This window comes from Podarcis tiliguerta (genome assembly GCF_965153285.1).
Source record: "Podarcis tiliguerta genome assembly, chromosome: 9".
In the NCBI taxonomy this organism is placed as follows: Eukaryota; Metazoa; Chordata; class Lepidosauria; order Squamata; family Lacertidae; genus Podarcis; species Podarcis tiliguerta.
Genome location: NC_139542.1, coordinates 75,608,406 through 75,626,281, shown reverse-complemented (window position 1 = coordinate 75,626,281; position 17,876 = coordinate 75,608,406). Strand labels below are relative to the sequence as shown.

Genomic DNA, 17,876 nt, shown 5'->3' with positions numbered 1-17,876 from the left:
CTATTCTATTAAATGTTATATTTACAAGAGAGAGTTGGAGTAGCAGGGTGCATGGGTGTAGCCAAGAGGGGGCTAGAGGGCAGCTCCCCCCCCCCCAAAAAAAACCCAGGGAAATAAATAAAAATGCTTAACCAGCTGACCAATTGTGTTGCAGGTAGCTCAGTTCTGCCCACCCCCTCAGTCCTGGCTATGCCTATGGCAGAGCGGCTAAGAGACTGAACTCCAAAGCAAAAAGGATCTGGTTCAAACCTCACCTCTGCCATAAACTCACCCCGTCAGCCGACTTTGGGGGGGCTGTGGTCTCATCTGCCATGTGGACAGAGTGTGATGGTCGCTCCTCTCCCCCAGGGCTGCTCCTCACTCCACTCCTGTGCGCGCGCACACACACACACACTTTTCTTTTCCCTGCACTTTGGGTGAAAGGAGGGCTGCAGCAGAATTAAAGCAGATCCTCTTGGCTTGTAATTCAGAGGCAAACTGTCTCTCAGTGGAAGAGGAGCAACGCAGCTGGCGTGGGGCAACTCTGAGCTCCAATACCACAAAGAAAACCAAGAGAGAAAGAGAAACCACAAGGAACGGAGGAGGCTCCCTGGGGAGGAAAGGTGGCAGTGTCTCAGGCTTTTTGGTTTGCTGAAAATGTGAGTGACACAATAGAAGTGTGTAAAATTATGTGTGGAAAAAGTGTACAGAGAAGAGTCCCCCCCCCCCAACAACAACAACAACATGGGGACACCCAATGAAGGTGACTGCTGGAAGGTTCAGGACAGATAATAGAAAATACTTCTTCACACAGAGCATAGTTAGTCTATGGAACTCACTGCCACAGGAGGCAGTGATGGCCACCAATGTGGATGGCTTTAAAAGAGGACTAGACAAATTCACGGAGGAGGAGAGGGCTATCGATGGGTAGGAGCCAGGATGGCTCTGTTCTTCCTTCACAGTTGGAGGAAGCAATGCTTCTGGATAGCAGTTTCAGAAAACCACAGGAGGAGGGGAAGAGCGCTTGCTGGTTTCCCACAAGCATCTGGTCAGCCACTGTGAGAACAGGATGCTGGCCTTGATGGGCCCCTGGCCTGATCCAGCATGCCCTCCTCCCCAGGCTGGCTGCACCTGCTGGCATGAGCCAGACCAGGCGCCTCTTCTGCAGCCTGAGCTGGCAGCGCAGAAGGACAAGGACACTGGTCTCCAGTTTCAGCCTGAACTGAAGGGGGGGGCGGAGGGAATGCCAGTGTGTACTTCACTGCATGTTTGAAGGGATCCAAATCTGTCGATTCAGCAGCTCCATCGCTTATCTGATGAGCCCAGGGATGCAACAGGGACCAACCAAGAGATATTTGTTTTGCAGCACAGCTAATGCCAGAGAGAGAATGAATGCTATTGCTGGTGGAAAATTGCCAAGAAAGCCAACTGGGAGTTGAAAGGAATTGTGAGGAGGCGGGGGGCAGATGGGGGGGGGTAAGTGTTTAACCCACCCAGCGAGAGGGAGGGGGAGAGATAGATAGATGATAGATGATAGATAGATAGATAGATAGATAGATAGATAGATAGATAGATAGATAGATAGATGATAGATAGATGATAGATAGATGATAGATAGATAGATGATAGATAGATAGATAGATAGATAGATAGATAGATAGATGATAGATAGATAGATGATAGATAGATAGATAGATAGATAGATGATAGATAGATGATAGATAGATAGATAGATAGATAGATAGATAGATAGATAGATGATAGATATAGATAGATGATAGATGATAGATAGATGATAGATAGATAGATGATAGATGATAGATAGATAGATAGATAGATAGATAGATAGATAGATAGATGATAGATAATAAATGTGACAAAAGGCTGTGACCTCAATTTTATTTTGTGCTGATTTTTCTCCCTCCGTTTTGAAGGGAAGGAGGGAGGGGGGGTTGGAGCAGACAGTGGCAAGGGAAGGAGAGCAATTTCTCGGCTGCTGGTAAAGAAGCAGCCTGCTCCTTTTGCTCGCAGAGACCCATGGCCAGCAAGAGCTCGCACATGCAAGCATGTGGCAGCCAGAATGAACAACCTCCCAAGCAAGTTTGTGATTTGCACTTTTGTCATTTCCCTCCTTGCCTCTTGGCTTTCTCCCCCACCCCCACCCCTTTTTTCTTTTCTTTAAAAAAAATTCCTTTCTCCCAAAGGAATGCAGGAAGCTGCCTTGGACTGAGCCAATCTGCTTGTCCACCTAGGCCAGGCGACACAGCCAGCCAGCCAGCCAGCCAACCCTCCCTGGAGATGCTGGGGGGTTGGACCCTGGACCTCCTGCATTCAAAGCAGCAGCTCTCCCCCCACCCCACCCCACAAGGCTGTGTTTCTTCCATGGATGATTCATCCCACTTTGAAAGCTTTCCTCATGGATTTGCGCTTACTCTGCTCAGTTTGGCTTCTGATGGGAGAGGGCTCTGGCACGTGAATCCTGCTTGTGAGATTCCCCTGGAGGCATCTGGGTGGCTACAGGGAGAAGAGGGTGCTGGTCTAGCTTGGCCATTGGCCTGATCCAGCAGGCTCTTTTCATGTTCTTTGGTTGCCTCTTGGGGCATGGGGGGGGCACTGTGAGAAGAGGCTGCTGGAGTCCATGTGTGCCTGGAGAAGCCTGAGCGTTGGCCTCTGCTGGCTAGCAAAGAGGACCTGGCTCTCTAAAGATGGATGGCAGAGCAGTGGACGTGTCCGAGGCAGGTGAGCATTAATTGTCTTCTTGACCCGGGGAATTGAATAAATGCTAATAAATGCCACAAAGGCCGCCATCCTCTCTTTAGCACTAGCAGGAAGTCTGGAGTGCCATCCATCACTGACAGGGGGGGGGGGGCATAAATTGTATCTTTAGCCAACTGGCCGACACAGGAAGGATGGGGAGAAAACAAGAGCACAACTTTCAACTCTTTTGCGCAGGCGACAAATTAATTCTGGGAAGAGGCTGCTTGCATCCTCCACTCAGCTGACACTTCAAGAAGCTTCTCTTCCTCCCTCCAGCATCCAAGGCAGCCTGCCTCTCCATGCAAGTTGCTGGGCAGTGTGCCCTTGTGCATTTTGGGCATCACAATATGCATTTTCTGGGCAATGGTGAGAACCAGATGCTGGGCTAGATGGTCCCTTGGGCTGATCCTATAGCCAGGCTCTGCTCTTGTTCTTTCCCATCTACACCCTGAACCTCATGGAGGCAGCTCTTCAAAGGCGCCCAGTCTGTTCACTTTCGTTTTGTTCATTTCACTTTAAATACTGTGTTTATATCCTGCTTCCTTAAAACTAAATAAATAAACCAAGCACAACCACTTGAAGCAACGTCTGGTGAAAATAGTGGCAAAAATAAAAGCTGCAAATGGGCAGTTAAAATGACAATATTAATACATTAACTGTGTAACAGTATTAATGAGCAGCAGTTCAAAATGAAAAAGAAAACGACAGCAAGAGTATTGCAAGTTTAAAACTGCAGATCATACTTTAAAAGCTGACAGGAGGGATTTCTATAATCTATATTAATTGGCTCATCTGGAAGAGAATGCCATGATCTGGCCACCACTACGGAAAAAGCTATATCTTTCGAACCCATCGCCTTTATGGTCAAACCAGCTCTTTTGCCAGACAGTTGCCTATTGACTCTCTTCTCCCCCCCCCCCCCGCTGTTTCTGCCTCTTTCCCAATGCCCCACAGGCAACGCCGGTTGCCCTGGTGGTTCTGGCTTTCTCTGAGAAGGCCTCCCCTCCCTCTCATCTCTCGATCACAGCAATGTCTGGGTCAGGCTCCTTCCCACCCTTTAGAAACAGGCAAATTTCTGCTCTCCTGCTGAGGCCACCCATCTCAAGGTTTCCCAATAACAAAATACAGCAGTGCCATCTTATGCACGACTACTCAGAAGTAAGCTGCATTGAGCTTGATAGGACTTATTCCCTGGCAAGTGAGTATAGAAGTTCAGCCTGAATGTTTGACATCCCCATGCTGCAATAACCCAGGATCTGGCCAGAAGTTATAAATATTCCTTTGTACTTCTGGGCATTGTAAATTTGCGTTTTCAAGACATTTGGCCACATTTGCAAGAGATATTTGCAAAAGAGGTCTCTTTTCTTTCCTCCCCGATCCTCTCTGTGTTTTCCACTACCAATCACCCTGCCTGATTTTCCTCCTCAGTTTCCCTGGTGGCTTCAGATAAAAGGCCAGATCCAGGGTTGTGTATGGCAGAATATGATGGCAGAATCCTCGGGCGAGAGAGAGGACAGGACCACTTCAGACAGCAAGTGATGGGCCACATTTTAAAAAATAAATCAAAAATCCCCTTGATTGTTGGCAGAGGGAAATGCACAGCAGATTGAAAGCTAGTAAATTATTATTATTATTATTATTATTATTAATTATTATTATTATTAAATTTTGTATACCACCCTTCATCCATAAATCTCAGGGCAGTTCACAGCATAAAATTACAATATAAAAAACACAAAATACATAATAAAAATGTATTTAAGATAAAAACAAAAACAAACCAATAATGGGGGGAAAGAAAGCCCAGTACAGTCCTTATCCTGCTGTGCTACTTTTCTGCTTGTGGTGGGGCTCTTTTTCATGGTTTTCAAGGATAGATGGCCATCTGTCAGGGATTCTTTAGTTGTGATTCCTGCATTGCAGGGGTTGGACTAGATGACCCTTGAGTTCCAACCCTACAGTTCTATTAATATAAGGTTCCTAGGTCCATTCTCCAGCTGAAGAGCATGGATGGCAGGTGGGCTGCCATATCTTGAAGTGCTAAAAAGAGGACAGTCCAAGTCACTGCCAGCCCAAGCCGGGGAAAGAGGTGCTGGGGAGGGCTGAGCTGCCTGAGCCCAACCCGCCCCCCACCCAAATCCAGACATTTCCTTTAAAATGTAAAAATCTGCCCAATTGGGCATGTTGGCCCTCCCAAAGATGCCATGTCTGGGTTTTCCTGGCAACCCTAACCGATGTGAAATCTGTGGACCCACAGCATGAATGGGGAACTGGTGGCCCCCCTGATTTGTTCACTTACATTGTATGTTTTTAAATCTCTATCTCACCTTTTGTCCAAGGAGCCCCTTGGCTCTCCCCCTCCCCATTTTATTCTTGCAGCAGCCCTGTGAGGTAGGCTGGGCTCTGATTGTCTCAAGGTCACTCAGTGAGTTTTATGGCTCCAGCCCTGTAACCCTTACACCACACTGTCAGTGCTGTTGGATGGTGACTCCTCATCATCCCTGGAGCTGGAGCTGATGAGAGCTGCAGTAGAAAGCATTTGGGAGGCACCAGGTTGAAGAACATTGAATTAGAAGGCGGCTTCTTCCCATTCTAGCAAAGGGAGTATTAATTGCTTGACTTTGGCCATTTACACTATACAGTGGAACCTCGGGTTACGTACTGTCCTCCTTATGAACGCTTCGGGTAACAAGCTCCGCTAACCCAGAAGTAGATGCTCCTGGTAGCGAACTTTGCCTCGGGATGCGACAACAGCTCCCAGAAATCTACCGGGGGGTGGGCATTGTGAAGTAGTGTCATCTTTAGCAGAGGTGAGGCTTTTGCTTGTGTGCTACTTGAATTTCAAGGGAAAGACGATCATTTAGAAGGTCCTGTGTTTTATCTTCCATGGAAGGATGTTGCTCTCTAACCTGAAACTGGACTAAACCAGACCCTCCAGGTGTACCTGTTTCCCAGGCATGTGCCAGATTTATAGAAGCCATCCTGGTATCTTATTTGATCCTGGAATGTCCTGCTTTTCCTTAGGATGTCCCTATTTTCATCACAGAAATGTTGGAGGGTATGGAGTTATCTGACCCCTGAGCCATCTAAAGGCAGCCCTGCATAGGGTTTGTTTGTTTGTTTTAAAAAAGTTCAGTCTTTTATTATGTTTTTTATATATGTTAGGGCAACACAGTCAGATGAGCGGGGTATAAATAGTAAAATGATGATGATGGAATAGGATGTCCCTATTTTTATTGGAGAAATGTTGGAGGGTATGCTAAACTGAAAATGAGAACAGAGCATCAAAAAGTGCCAACCTTTGCCCTCAGCTCGAGGCACCACGAACATGCCAGGATTAAACCTCTTGCATAGCCACAGAGGAATAAAAGGATCTGTTTCGACTTTGGATAAGGAATGAGAGGGCAACCAACAGGCTTCACAAAACACATGGCATTGAGTGGGGGGGGGGGAGAGGTGGGCCTGGCCTCATGAGCTTGTGGGACGCTCCCCCCAGGGAAGCTTACCTGGCACCTTTGTTACATATCTTTAGGCTCCAGGTGAAAATCTTCCTCTTCTCCTAGGCCTTTGGCCAATTAAATAATCTGTGGACTTTTAAACTGGGGGTGGGAATTGTTTTTATGTGTAATTACGGTACGTCTTTTTGTGGTTTTATATTATAAACCGCCCTGTGATCTTGGGATGAAGTACAGTATAAAGGTAAAGGTACCCCCCCCCGACCATTAGGTCCAGTCACAAACGACTCTGGGGTTGCACGCTCATCTCGCTCTATAGGCTGAGGGAGCTGGTGTTTGTCCGCAGACAGCTTCTGGGTCATGTGGCCAGCATGACCAAGCCGCTTCTGGCGAGCCAGAGCAGCACACGGAAACGCCGTTTACCTTTCCACCAGAGTGGTACCTATTTATCTACTTGCACTTTGACGTGCTTTCGAACTGCTAGGTGTGCAGGAGCTGGGACTGAACAATGGGAGCTCACCCAGTCGCGGGGATTCGAACTTCCAACCTTCTGATCGGCAAGCCCCAGGCTCAGTGGTTTAGACCACAGCATCACCCGCATCCCGATAGAAATTTAATAAATAAAATAAACAATAAAAATAAATTATCTCAGTCAGTGCCTGCTAAGCTTTGCCCTTCTAGAGATTGCTGAATGAAAACCGCCATCCTCCCTGGCCATGTTGGCTTGGACTAGTGGGAGTCTGGCAACATCCAGGGGGCCATCACTTCCAGCCCCCACCTCCAGAGCTGATGTTACTGGCTCTGCTCTAGAGCAATGGCGTTTCTCCGCTGGAAGGCTACTGGATGCGTCCTTTGCTAAGTGGCATGTGAGCTGCAGCAGTAACAGCTCCCCAGGGAGATGCTTCAAAAACAGAACACCTGCAGCTCAAGTCCCTTCTCCGCCAATGGCAGGAAGAAGCGAACGCCGGGCAGCCCAGGCGGGCTCTTGAGGCCGGCATCTGCCTCCTCCCATCTCCCGGTTCCCGGGCTGCCTGCTGTCGCTTGGGAGACTCAAGTCACGTGAGGGAAGCAGTCAGGTTTGGCTGCTGTGACTTGCTTTGGTTTAAATTAAATGTCGGCACTTTCCTGTGATTACTTTTTATTGTCATGCAGCCCAATGTGAATTCTCCCTTCATCATTATCATTGCTGACATTATATTTTTATTTATTTATTTCTGTTGTCATCACTCAGAGTCTAGTTCTTCAGGAAAAGCAAGTGAAACAGAGCGGAGCTTGTGGGATTTAGCCAAGCGGGGTGTCTGCTTATGCTGTGCTGGGAAAGAGGGCAGAGGAGGACGCTGTTTTGCATGCAATTTGCATGCGCTAATGTTTATGTCTGGATGCAAACTTAGAAATAATCGCTGTGATTTAAGTGGGGGAAACTGTGACCCGTGTGCCACCTGAGTGTTGCCAGGGGCTCACTCTTGATGGCCCCCGGCTCTCCCTTCTTTATCTTTAAACCTTAGGTCTTTCTTTAACTGGATTTGGACCCAGCTGCCCTTCCAGTAGAGAATGGACTCCCCCCGCTCACTGCCCCCATTTAAATACAGTGGACCCGTCGCATGGTGCGCCTGTTGAACAAATTTCTACCATTTACCCCAGGCTACCTTGTGGGGGTCTTGTGCGAGGGAAACTTTGATTCAGGGAGTATCAGGCAAGAGCTGATCAGACGTGTCATTCTTCTCCAGAGCGCTGGCAGCAATGGACCAGGCTGCGCATTGGAAATCTTTGGTCTCTAACTAGCTCATGGAGTATGCAGGCATCGGATTCAGTAATTAACAATCACTACAATTTTCCACACCACACTTTAAAAAAAGAAAGGCAGCAAAGATCTGGAAGAAGGGTAACCCCAATTCCGAGTGAAGAGCAAAAGGGTTGTACATTCAGTGCAAACCAAGCACTCTTTGTTCACATAATTCACTATGAGAAATTATTCTAGGAGTGTTTCTTCCCCATTCACTACAGTGTGGAAGCTAAAAATGGCTATAACTTCCTCCTTCCTTTTAACATAACTGGATGAAATCTGCTGGCGTACCAGACCCTTCCAAGAGGAGGGCAACCAAAATGGTCAAAGGCCTGGAAACGATGCCTTATGAGGAACGGCTAAGGGAGCTGGGCATGTTTAGCCTGGAGAAGAGGAGGTTAAGGGGTGATATGATAGCCATGTTCAAATATATAAAAGGATGTCACATAGAGGAGGGAGAAAGGTTGTTTTCTGCTGCTCCAGAGAAGCGGACACGGAACAATGGATCCAAACTACAAGAAAGAAGATTCCACCTAAACATTAGGAAGAACTTCCTGACAGTAAGAGCTGTTCGACAGTGGAATTTGCTGCCAAGGAGTGTGGTGGAGTCTCCTTCTTTGGAGGTCTTTAAGCAGAGGCTTGACAACCATATGTCAGGAGTGCTCTGATGGTGTTTCCTGCTTGGCAGGGGGTTGGACTCGATGACCCTTGTGGTCTCTTCCAACTCTATGATTCTATGATTCTAAGTGGATTCCCTAAAAATGTCTGTTGGCCTGTGGAATGCTGGTCCGAGCAATACAGGTTTGCAGGCCCATGCAGAGCTTGTCAGAGACCCAGGGCGGGAGTCTTGTTGGAATAAAGTTATAAACTCAAGTAAAACAGCAGCTGGTCCCTGGCGGGGGCCCCCATACCAACTTAGCCCTCTGAGGCCTGGGGCAAGTGTATCCACCTGCCCCCCCCCCCCACATCGGCCTGCTGGCTTGACATTGGTGGTGGAGAACTTCTGGCCCAGAAAACAGCTCCATTTGTAGCCCAGCTGAGCATAATGAGCTGAGCAAATTCCTGTACAAACCAGGTCATTGTGAATTTTGAATACTTGAGCTCCTAACGTCCCACTGAGAGGGAGATATGGGTGTGACCAGATCTATATTCCTGTCTTTTGCTTCCATCCAGATGGTTCCCTAGCAGTTATAATGAGACCAGCTTCGCACTGGAAAAGTGGGAGGAGAAGGAGACAGACTGGAGAAGAATGGTCTGAAGGGGAGAAAATGACTGGTTCCTTTGGGTTAGCAAAGGCAGCACATGCACCCCCAAAACAGCACCTTCAAGACCCAGAGTAGAGGTAGCCCATGTTGTGATGTTCAGATATTGTTGGACTACAATACCCATCATCCCTTACAGTTGGCCTTGCTGGCTGGGAAGGAAGGAAGCTGTAGTTCAACAGCATCTGGGCGGCCCCATGCTGGAGCCCACAGGACCACCTCTTGGCTAAAGATGATCATGTCTGACTTGGGACATTGCCTGGATGGGAGACCTCTGGGGAACTGCAAGCCTTGGCTTCTCTGTGTGTGTGAAGGCTCACAGCTCGATTCCCTCTTTCCCTCTTTATTCATTTTGTCTTGGGCATTCTATATGCCACCCAATTAGCCATGTCCTCTGGGCGGTTCACTGCTGTGAAAACAATGGGACGCTGCTCCTCTCCAAAGCGAGGCAACGTCAGCCAGCGTCACAACACAGTGCTTAGGACAAACAAAGGCAGAGAACAGTTGGCATTTTTATCTAATCCATTTTATTGTTGAATGAAACAATAACGGCAAATATGGACAAAGCCATAAATAATGTAAACTCAAACAAGCGAGAGACACAGAGGAGAAGGGGAGAAAATATTTGTATGGAAGTAAAACCAGCTTGGAGGCAGGGAGGCTGCAAGAATGATCATAGCCAGAGCTCCCCCCCCCCCAACACTCTCTCTCTCCCTTCCTCCCACCCTCCCTCTCATTTCATCCTTTCTCTCTGCATTTCCCTGGGGCCATACTTTTTTGTTATTAGGTGCATCTTGACAATAACCCGGGAGTGACAGGAATCTGGCTTTTCAGGGAGAAATCTCTGCAAGAAGAGACAGGTGGGGAAGACAAGAGTCTGCTGCTCCTTTCTGTATCGTCAGCTGCAGCAGTGTCACCTTCAGAAGCCGGGTTCCGTATCACAGCCTTTCCCCCACTGCCCCAAAGCAAAGCGATGGTGCAGCCAGTGGGGGCCTTGAATGGCTGCAGAGGGAGGGGTGAGCATGCTCTAGCAACCAACCAGGTCTCCTTTGGCTCCAGCGAAAGAAAATGCAGGTATTGCAGAGCAGAGAGACACCCGGCTGCTGTGCTTGGCAGAACGGCGCACTGTTGCCATGCTCCAGCTCTTCTGGTTTTATCTGTTTTCCAACGCCTGTCCTTGGTGAATAGCAATCCCTCATTTTGGGCAGCAGAATGAGTAGGCAAGGATATAAGAAAGGCTTTGTTCGACTGATCCGAAGGTCCATCTTGTTCCCACCATGGCTGATCACGTGCTGAAATGGGCATAACTGCAGTAGCCCTCACATGTCCATGGTCCTCAGAAACTGGTATTCAGAGACATTCTGCACCGGATACTGGAGAAAATGCCTAGCCAATATGACTAGTAGTAATTGATAACGTATCCTCAATAAGGTGTCCTAATCTCTTTTTAATGCCATCCAGGTTGATGGCCATTGCTGCATCTTGTGGCAGGGAGTACCACAGTTTGCCAGTGGGCCGTATCCATACTCAGGGGTGAATAGCAAGGCACAGAAAGATGTTTGAAAATTGGCCTATGCTCAGTGAGTTGAGCTGGTCAGACTGACCATTAGGGCATGCAGGAACTTTCAGGACAGTTTTCAGAGATGGCTGGACTGCTTTGCCTTACCCTGTGAATGCCCACTTGGCCACCTCAGTCAGCGCAACTGGCGCTTCTACAAATGCCACATGATGTTCATTCTCCACTTTTATTGGTGGCAGTCCAACTCTCCGGAACTCCCTGCCCATTGACATTAGGCAGCCGCCATCAGTACTTTTTCCTGCCCTTGCTAAAAGCTTCTACCCAGACATTATGGTTATTTTAGTTTATAATGTATTTAATTTGTTGGCTTTATTTTTATTAAAGCTTGTTTTTAACTGACATTTATTGACAACATTAGCGTATGTTTTACGCTATTTGCAAACTGATCAGAGGTTTTATTTACAATTAAGCAATATATGAACCCTGTTAAAATAAAGAAGCAAAGCAAGATAGCCACAAATTGGCAAAGATATCCCTTGCTTTTGCATGTTCTCCTTGCAAATATGTGAAAACACCCAAGAGGCTTGTGGCTGCTTTGAAGAGATGCACAGAAAGCTCAAAGGTGGCGGTAACTGGCAGCAGGAGTGTCAGGAACGTGGCCCTCCAGGACCCAGCAGAAGGGTGAGCCTCAGAAAGTGAACAAGAGGCAGAAGGGTTAACTTCAGAGCTAGCAGGTCATAGGCTGAAGGTTCTGATGAGGGAGAAGGAGTGGTTTCCAAACTGACACCCGCAGCCCTCCCTTCACACTCCTAGCTCAGATGAAGAGGCAGGGCTGGAGGAGGCCAAGGAGAGGCCAGGCTGCCAACAGATAAGAGAGAGAGACTCTGTCCACTGCTAGTGGAGAAGAGCCGATGGCGAGGTTCTGGCGTAGATCCTGTTGGAAGCGGAACTCGGATTCAGATTAGAGCATCTATTGTTGCTGAGAGGAGTGTGAAGCCCCACTCGGGATGTTTGTTTCTATAATGAAAACTATCTTGAACTGACAGGAATCTTGTTACAGGTAGGTAGCTGTGTTGGTCTGCCGTAGCCGAAACAAAATAAAAAAAAGTTCCTTCTAGTGGCACCTTAGAGACCAACTAAGTTTGTTATTGGTATGAGCTTTCATGTGCATGCACACTTCTTCAGATATCTTGCATGCACACGAAAGCTCATACCAATAACAAACTTGGTTGGTCTCTAAGGTGCTACCAGAATGAATTTTTTTAATTTTGTTTTGACAGGAGTCTGCTTACTGCCAGGAATTGTTACTGTATAAGGAGTGAGTCCAACTCACTATCACACAGATAGACAAGCCAGCTGACCTGCCTTGAGCTGAGCACAAAACACACCTTTGCATAGGCAAGTTTGGGAAAGGAAGCCTCACCTTGAACCTTATTCCTAGGTCTGCACTCAATTCAAAATGGGGCCCATGATTGGAGCAAGGGAAATCTCAAAGCAGTTTGCAACAAATCCAGAATAAAACATTACTGAAGGAAGTAAAATATAAAATATATCTTCAAAACAACCTAATGAACAGGAAACAGAAAGTCAAATATATTTAAAACAGCATAGTTAACAAGGGAATAAGATGATATCATGACCATGGAACCGATCTGCTGCTGTTGCTTCCGATCCTGCCAAGGGCGGTTCATGGCAGGAGACGGCTGTGGAAGCTCAGGCTCAGTGACCTGGGTCTGCACTAAGAGGCAGACCAGATGGCCTCTGGCTTCTTCAGAAGCCTCTGCTTGCAACCCAGTAACAGTTTTGACCCATAACCTGTGGTTTGGTGGTAGGCCAGGCCTTTGACAGAGCGCAGCTTGTCTCACTCTATGTGCATCCACCAGGCATTGCTGGGATATCCACATGGATGGAACAGGGATTGTTTTGATTGAGCATCACCCATCTGAAACATTCGCCTCATTCACGTGACGTAGAGCATTCTGAATGAAAAACTGAAGGATCGTCCTCTGGCAGGTTATCTCTGTATTGCTAAGCTGTGCTCACACCCTATGTATCCAACTATCCTTAGCTTGGAAGTAAACACACTTGTGTAAATCTGCAACTTCTCTGTTGTCACACAAAGACCATGACCTGCATGTGTTTGTGTGAGTGCACACATACACATTGCCAAGCAGAGGCAGCTCCAGAAAAACTAGTTTGAAGTAGTGAAGACCAATATTCCTGCATCGAGCAGGGAGTTGGAACCGATAGCATAGAAATTCAAATCTATGATTCTGACTGTTAAGGATGCAATCTGTATCAGACTTTAATAAGCTGTCAATCAGACATGGAGGAGAAAACCGGTTGGTTTACTTTTTGCAGCGGATTGATCTCATTCGCTGGTCCTGAACTTGCAGATGGATCAGAAGACATTATCAATCCAGTTACTAATCAGATCAATGACCTATTGAAACCCTTTTGGTATGCAGAGTGAGCAGCTTTTCAGCTAGCAGAGCTGTCTTGTTGCAAGCTCACACAAAGAGATGCATGAAGGTAAGAAAAGCGACTAGATTAAAAACTGGTATACAAAGAGGGAGGGGGGAGGAGGTCGAGGAAACAAGTAAAAAAAGAAGAAATTTGAAACTTTGTGTTGTTTGGGTGTTTTTGTGTTTGTTTTTTGGGAAAGGGGGAGGAGGGTCTCTTCTTTGTTGGGCTTTTTTTGTTCAATTTTTTCTTTTTTCTTTTTTATTATTCTTTTTTTCTTTCTCTTCTTCTTGTGGATTTGTTTGTTTTGATGTTATGTTATTGGAAAATCAATAAATATTATTTTTTTAAAAAAAGCACAAAGTGGTTTCTTGCAGGAGATGCATGGCTTGGACAGAATCGGAGTCACAGAATTGCAGAGTTGGGAGGGACCCCAAAGGTCAGAGAAGAATACGGCAGCCATGCTTGCACCTTTATTCTCTCTGAGGATAGTTAAATGCGACTTGCCACCTTGAGGCTTGAGAAGGAAGTGGGAGGAGGAGGAGCAGAAACATGATGCAGCCTGAGAGTATCAATATAAACAATGTGGAGATAAAGAGGTCGGCTTGAGAGGTTAAAGATACAGGGATAGTATGGGAAACTGGAGGTCCCTAATCTTTGGGTTAACCCCATGCAAACCCCTCTTCTTCAAACGGAGTTGCACCCAAACATGCAACAGTTACATATGTCTCCTGATTTTGTGATGCAGAGTTGGCCCTCTGAAAGTGTGCACAAAATATGTATTTTATGTAAAAGAAATTACCTTATAAAGATGTACGAACTGCATACATTAGGGTGAAATGCATTGAAAAGCATACCCCCACAAATGCATGTTTTAGGTTATGTTTGCATATAAAATGTATACAACTTCCAAAAAAATTTCTGGGGGGATGATGCATTCACTTGAAAAACAGAATAAAGTGGATGTAGCATTCAGCAAAAAAATAAAATAAATGGGAAAGGGTGGAAATGAGCAACATGATCCATCTGTAACCGCAAATTGGAAAGTTGGGGAGTTAATGCGGGAACAGGATATTTTGGGCTATCACCTTTGGGAGCTATCACTGTTAGCCTTCTTCTCTTGATCAGTGGACATTCATTTGCCAATAGCCTCTCCTGAAGCAGCTTGGGAAGGGCTGCTGCCCATGGGGTGGTAGGGGGAAAGCAGGGAGAGCAGCAGGAGGTGGGAGGGGCTGGCTCCGTCCAGACTGAGGTGGGGGGGAGGTGCTGCCCCATTTGCCCCAATGGACCAGCACCACTGGGTAGGGTAACCTTCACTGTTTCCTCTTTAAGGAACACAGGGTGTTTCTTGCATGGTTTAATCTCACAGTGGGCCTGTCTCTGCTTCTTCTGGAATGGCTGCAAGGTATGGGGCAAGAGCCCTTACCTGGAGAGGCAGGTGGGAGTTGATGGTGGCAATACTGAGCTGCAAGCAGCAGGAGCCTCGGGGCTGTGGCTGCGGAATGCTTCTGGGAGTTGATATCAAATACTTAGATACACCAGTGATTTTTCAGTTCTGCTTCTACGAAGAGAGGTGGGCAGAAAAGGCTCAATGGAGCCTCTCAGTGGCAGGAAATGTATGGCTGTGGCTCTGGGACACACAAGACTGCTGGGTGGTTGCAAATAGGGGCCTGTCACGGTCTCCTTTGTCACCATCATGCAGTGGCAATGATTTTCCTGGTTCCAAATTGCTGCCTAACCATCTTTGTTTCTCTGTATTGTGTTGTGTTTAAGTCCCCCAGAGCCCCAGATTTGGACTAGGAATGCAACCTAACAGGCTCAGAATCAAAGAGACTATTCTTAAGGAGCTTACAGTCTTAGGTTTATTGGAAACAGGTGGCTAGTTATGTCCAGATTGTTGTGGGTATGTTGGGGGGGGGGACAAGAAGAGAAAATTGCCCTCTGCCCTGAGTGCTCACTGGAAGGACAGATCCTGAAGCTGAGGCTCCAATACTTTGGCCATCTCATGAGAAGAGAAGACTCCCTGGAAAAGACCCTGATGTTGGGAAAGATGGAGGGCACAAGGAGAAGGGGATGGCAGAGGACGAGATGGCGGGACAGTGTTCTCGAAGGTACCAGCATGAGTCTGACCAAACTGCAGGAGGCAGTGGAAGACAGGAGTGCCTTTCGTGCTCTGGTCCAGGGAGTCACAAAGAGTTGGAAATGACTAACAACAACAACAATGTGAAGATCAGAAGGGCTGGGACAAACTAGTGCTTTCACGAAAGCAGAATTGTAGAGTTGGAAAGGACCTTAAAGGCCTCCTAGTCCAACCTCCTTACATACTGCAGGATCTGCAAGGCAGGATGTGCCTGCAGCATTCCTAAGGGATGGCGGTCCAGTGAAGGAAAGCCAGCCACCTCCCAAGGCAGCCTGGGCCCACTGCCAAACAGATTTGCCTCTCCATGCAGTGCTGCATTTTAAGAGGGACACGGAGAAGCCGCAGGGTAGGGGGCTCAGGATCGCAAGATGTCTGAAAACGAAGTCCTACGAGGGAGGATTGAAAGCACTGGGGATGTTTGGCCTGGAGAAGAGAAGATGAAAGGCAGTCCTGGTTAGGGCTGGGGGAGAAATTTGATCCAGTTTACATTTAAAGCTGAACTAAATTTATTATTTATTGCATTTATATTCCACCTTTTTCCTCCATGGAGCTCAAAGTGGCATCCATGGCTTTCCCCCTCCATATTTAATTCTTAATTCCCCACAACAGCTGGCCCTACTTCATGGCCAAGTAGGGATTGGAACCCTAGTCTCCTCCTGGTCCTAGCGAACCAAAGCACGGCTGTGCTTCAAAATTCGCACTCCTCTGAATTTTGCAATGCAGTTCTGCAGTCAAGTAATGTGTACAGAACTGCATATACTCTGGGGATTTGTGCCAATGAATGCAGAAATTAGTGAAAATAACATGCAAACATGCATTCTGTTGTGGGAAATTACTTCACCCAAAAAAAGTCATATTGTGTGAAATTGTGTACAAAAAATTGTATTGGGAGAAATTCACGCTAAAATGCTGATGGATTTTCCATGAGGAGTTCTTTTAAAAAAGGAAAAAGCACAAACTGGCATGGAAATGTGGAGAACCAAACCTAGGATTGAGAAGAATGAAAAACCAGGAGAAAGCAAAGTCGGGGCAGCAGTCTCTCAACATTAGAAGTGCTTCTCATGCAGAAGATGACGCAATACCCTCTCGTGCTCAGCATGACTGGGGTGACATGCCCCAGCCCCAGGTTAGGAAGTCTGGACTGATCCTTGGAATTTGGGTAGTCCTGGACCTTAGAATTGCCCAGAAAACAGTCTGGAAAGGTTTGGGCAGTTTCTAGCTCTGGGAAACAGAAGGAGGAATCTCCAAGGTATCATGTGGAACCTTGGGAAAGGTTGGGAAAACAGCAAGAGTTTCCAAAGCCAGTGCAAGATCTGTGAGATGCCCTCCCTTTTCCTCAGTGTTGGCCTGGACCAAAGCACCAGTTATGTTAGTGCATTTTGTAATTTTATAAGCTATGTGCCCTTGTTGCTCAGCTGAACCATTGTAAATGGCCTATTTTTATTGATTCTAGTCTAGTACAGGCAGCGACCATTTTGCATGTCTCCGATTGATGCGCGCACACTTGTCGCTGCCGACCTGGAAGTGGCCGGGAAATGGGGAGGGCTTCTGCACACTTTTCCTGTAATGATTTGGAGTGGATTTCTGTTTAATAATCATTCACTGATATTTAATGTTATTGTGTAATATTGTAAATGGATTAGGGGAAGTGGGGCAGATTGATACAGAAAAATTCAATCTCATATTTTATGTAACCAAAATGAGTCAAATAATATTTTTTTTGCTTGATGCATGGCATAACTAATCAATATTATAATAGCAATCAAAAGAACCATTAAAGTTAGAAGATCATGAGAATATAATGACCAGTAAAAAAATGGGTTTTGTATCATTCTGCCCCACCTACGGGGCACTTTAATACATTGGACGGGGCACTTTGATACAAAGCGTATATTGTATGAGAATGGTAATTATTTTCAAAAATTTAATGAAAAAACAATTTTTATTGTGAGAGATCATAATCAGCCTTACAATTTGTTACTTAAAATTTAAATTACGTATCAAAACTAACAGTGTTTCACACATATCATAGACTTTATGACAGGTTTTCTTAACAAAACATCAAAACTTATATTAATCTTTCCTCAAACACCTATCCATTTAAAAAAAAACTTTGGAAAAACTTAGAAAGTATAAGAACTCACATTAGGTAGTCAAAAAATAGTAATTTAAACAAAATGCTTATAATAAATAAGATAATTACTTAACATTTAGCTTCTATTGCACATTCTATCCACTTAAGTCAATAGAAAAAGTATAAAGAGATGATGTTTGAGATGTGCCCTTTGGGAAATTTGGTTTCGGCTCTAGCACAACAACATCCTTGAAATCAACACTTGCCTTATCTTCTACAGTGGGGAAAACAAACATACAAGATCCTGGTTTTTTCCTGAGATATGATACTTGATAATCGGTCATATTATATTTAGAAATGACTTTGGCCACATAGTAAACAACAGTTGTTGTTTTTTCAAATTTAATGAGTTTAGAGATTTAATGCAAACTTGTATATTGGGGC

The 17,876-nt window shown here is 46.1% G+C and overlaps 2 protein-coding genes across 21 annotated transcripts in view; one reads left to right on the top strand and one right to left on the bottom strand.

Moving 5' to 3' along the window:
* Positions 1–17,876, bottom strand: part of HMG20A (high mobility group 20A) — an 848,022-nt gene that overhangs the window by 454,143 nt on the left and 376,003 nt on the right. The gene's annotated exons all lie outside the window — the stretch shown is intronic.
* The window catches only part of LINGO1 (leucine rich repeat and Ig domain containing 1), a 632,098-nt gene that overhangs the window by 567,153 nt on the left and 47,069 nt on the right, over positions 1–17,876 (top strand). Inside the window, exon 1 of one of the 6 annotated variants that reach the window (XM_083399013.1) lies at positions 2,586–2,718. The exons of the other annotated variants lie outside the window; for them this stretch is intronic. Within the exon in view, the coding sequence (XP_083255139.1) occupies positions 2,689–2,718 (30 nt within the window). The 5' untranslated portion in view covers positions 2,586–2,688. Of the gene's footprint in view, positions 1–2,585; positions 2,719–17,876 lie in introns of those variants that run through there. 6 annotated transcript variants of the gene reach the window in all.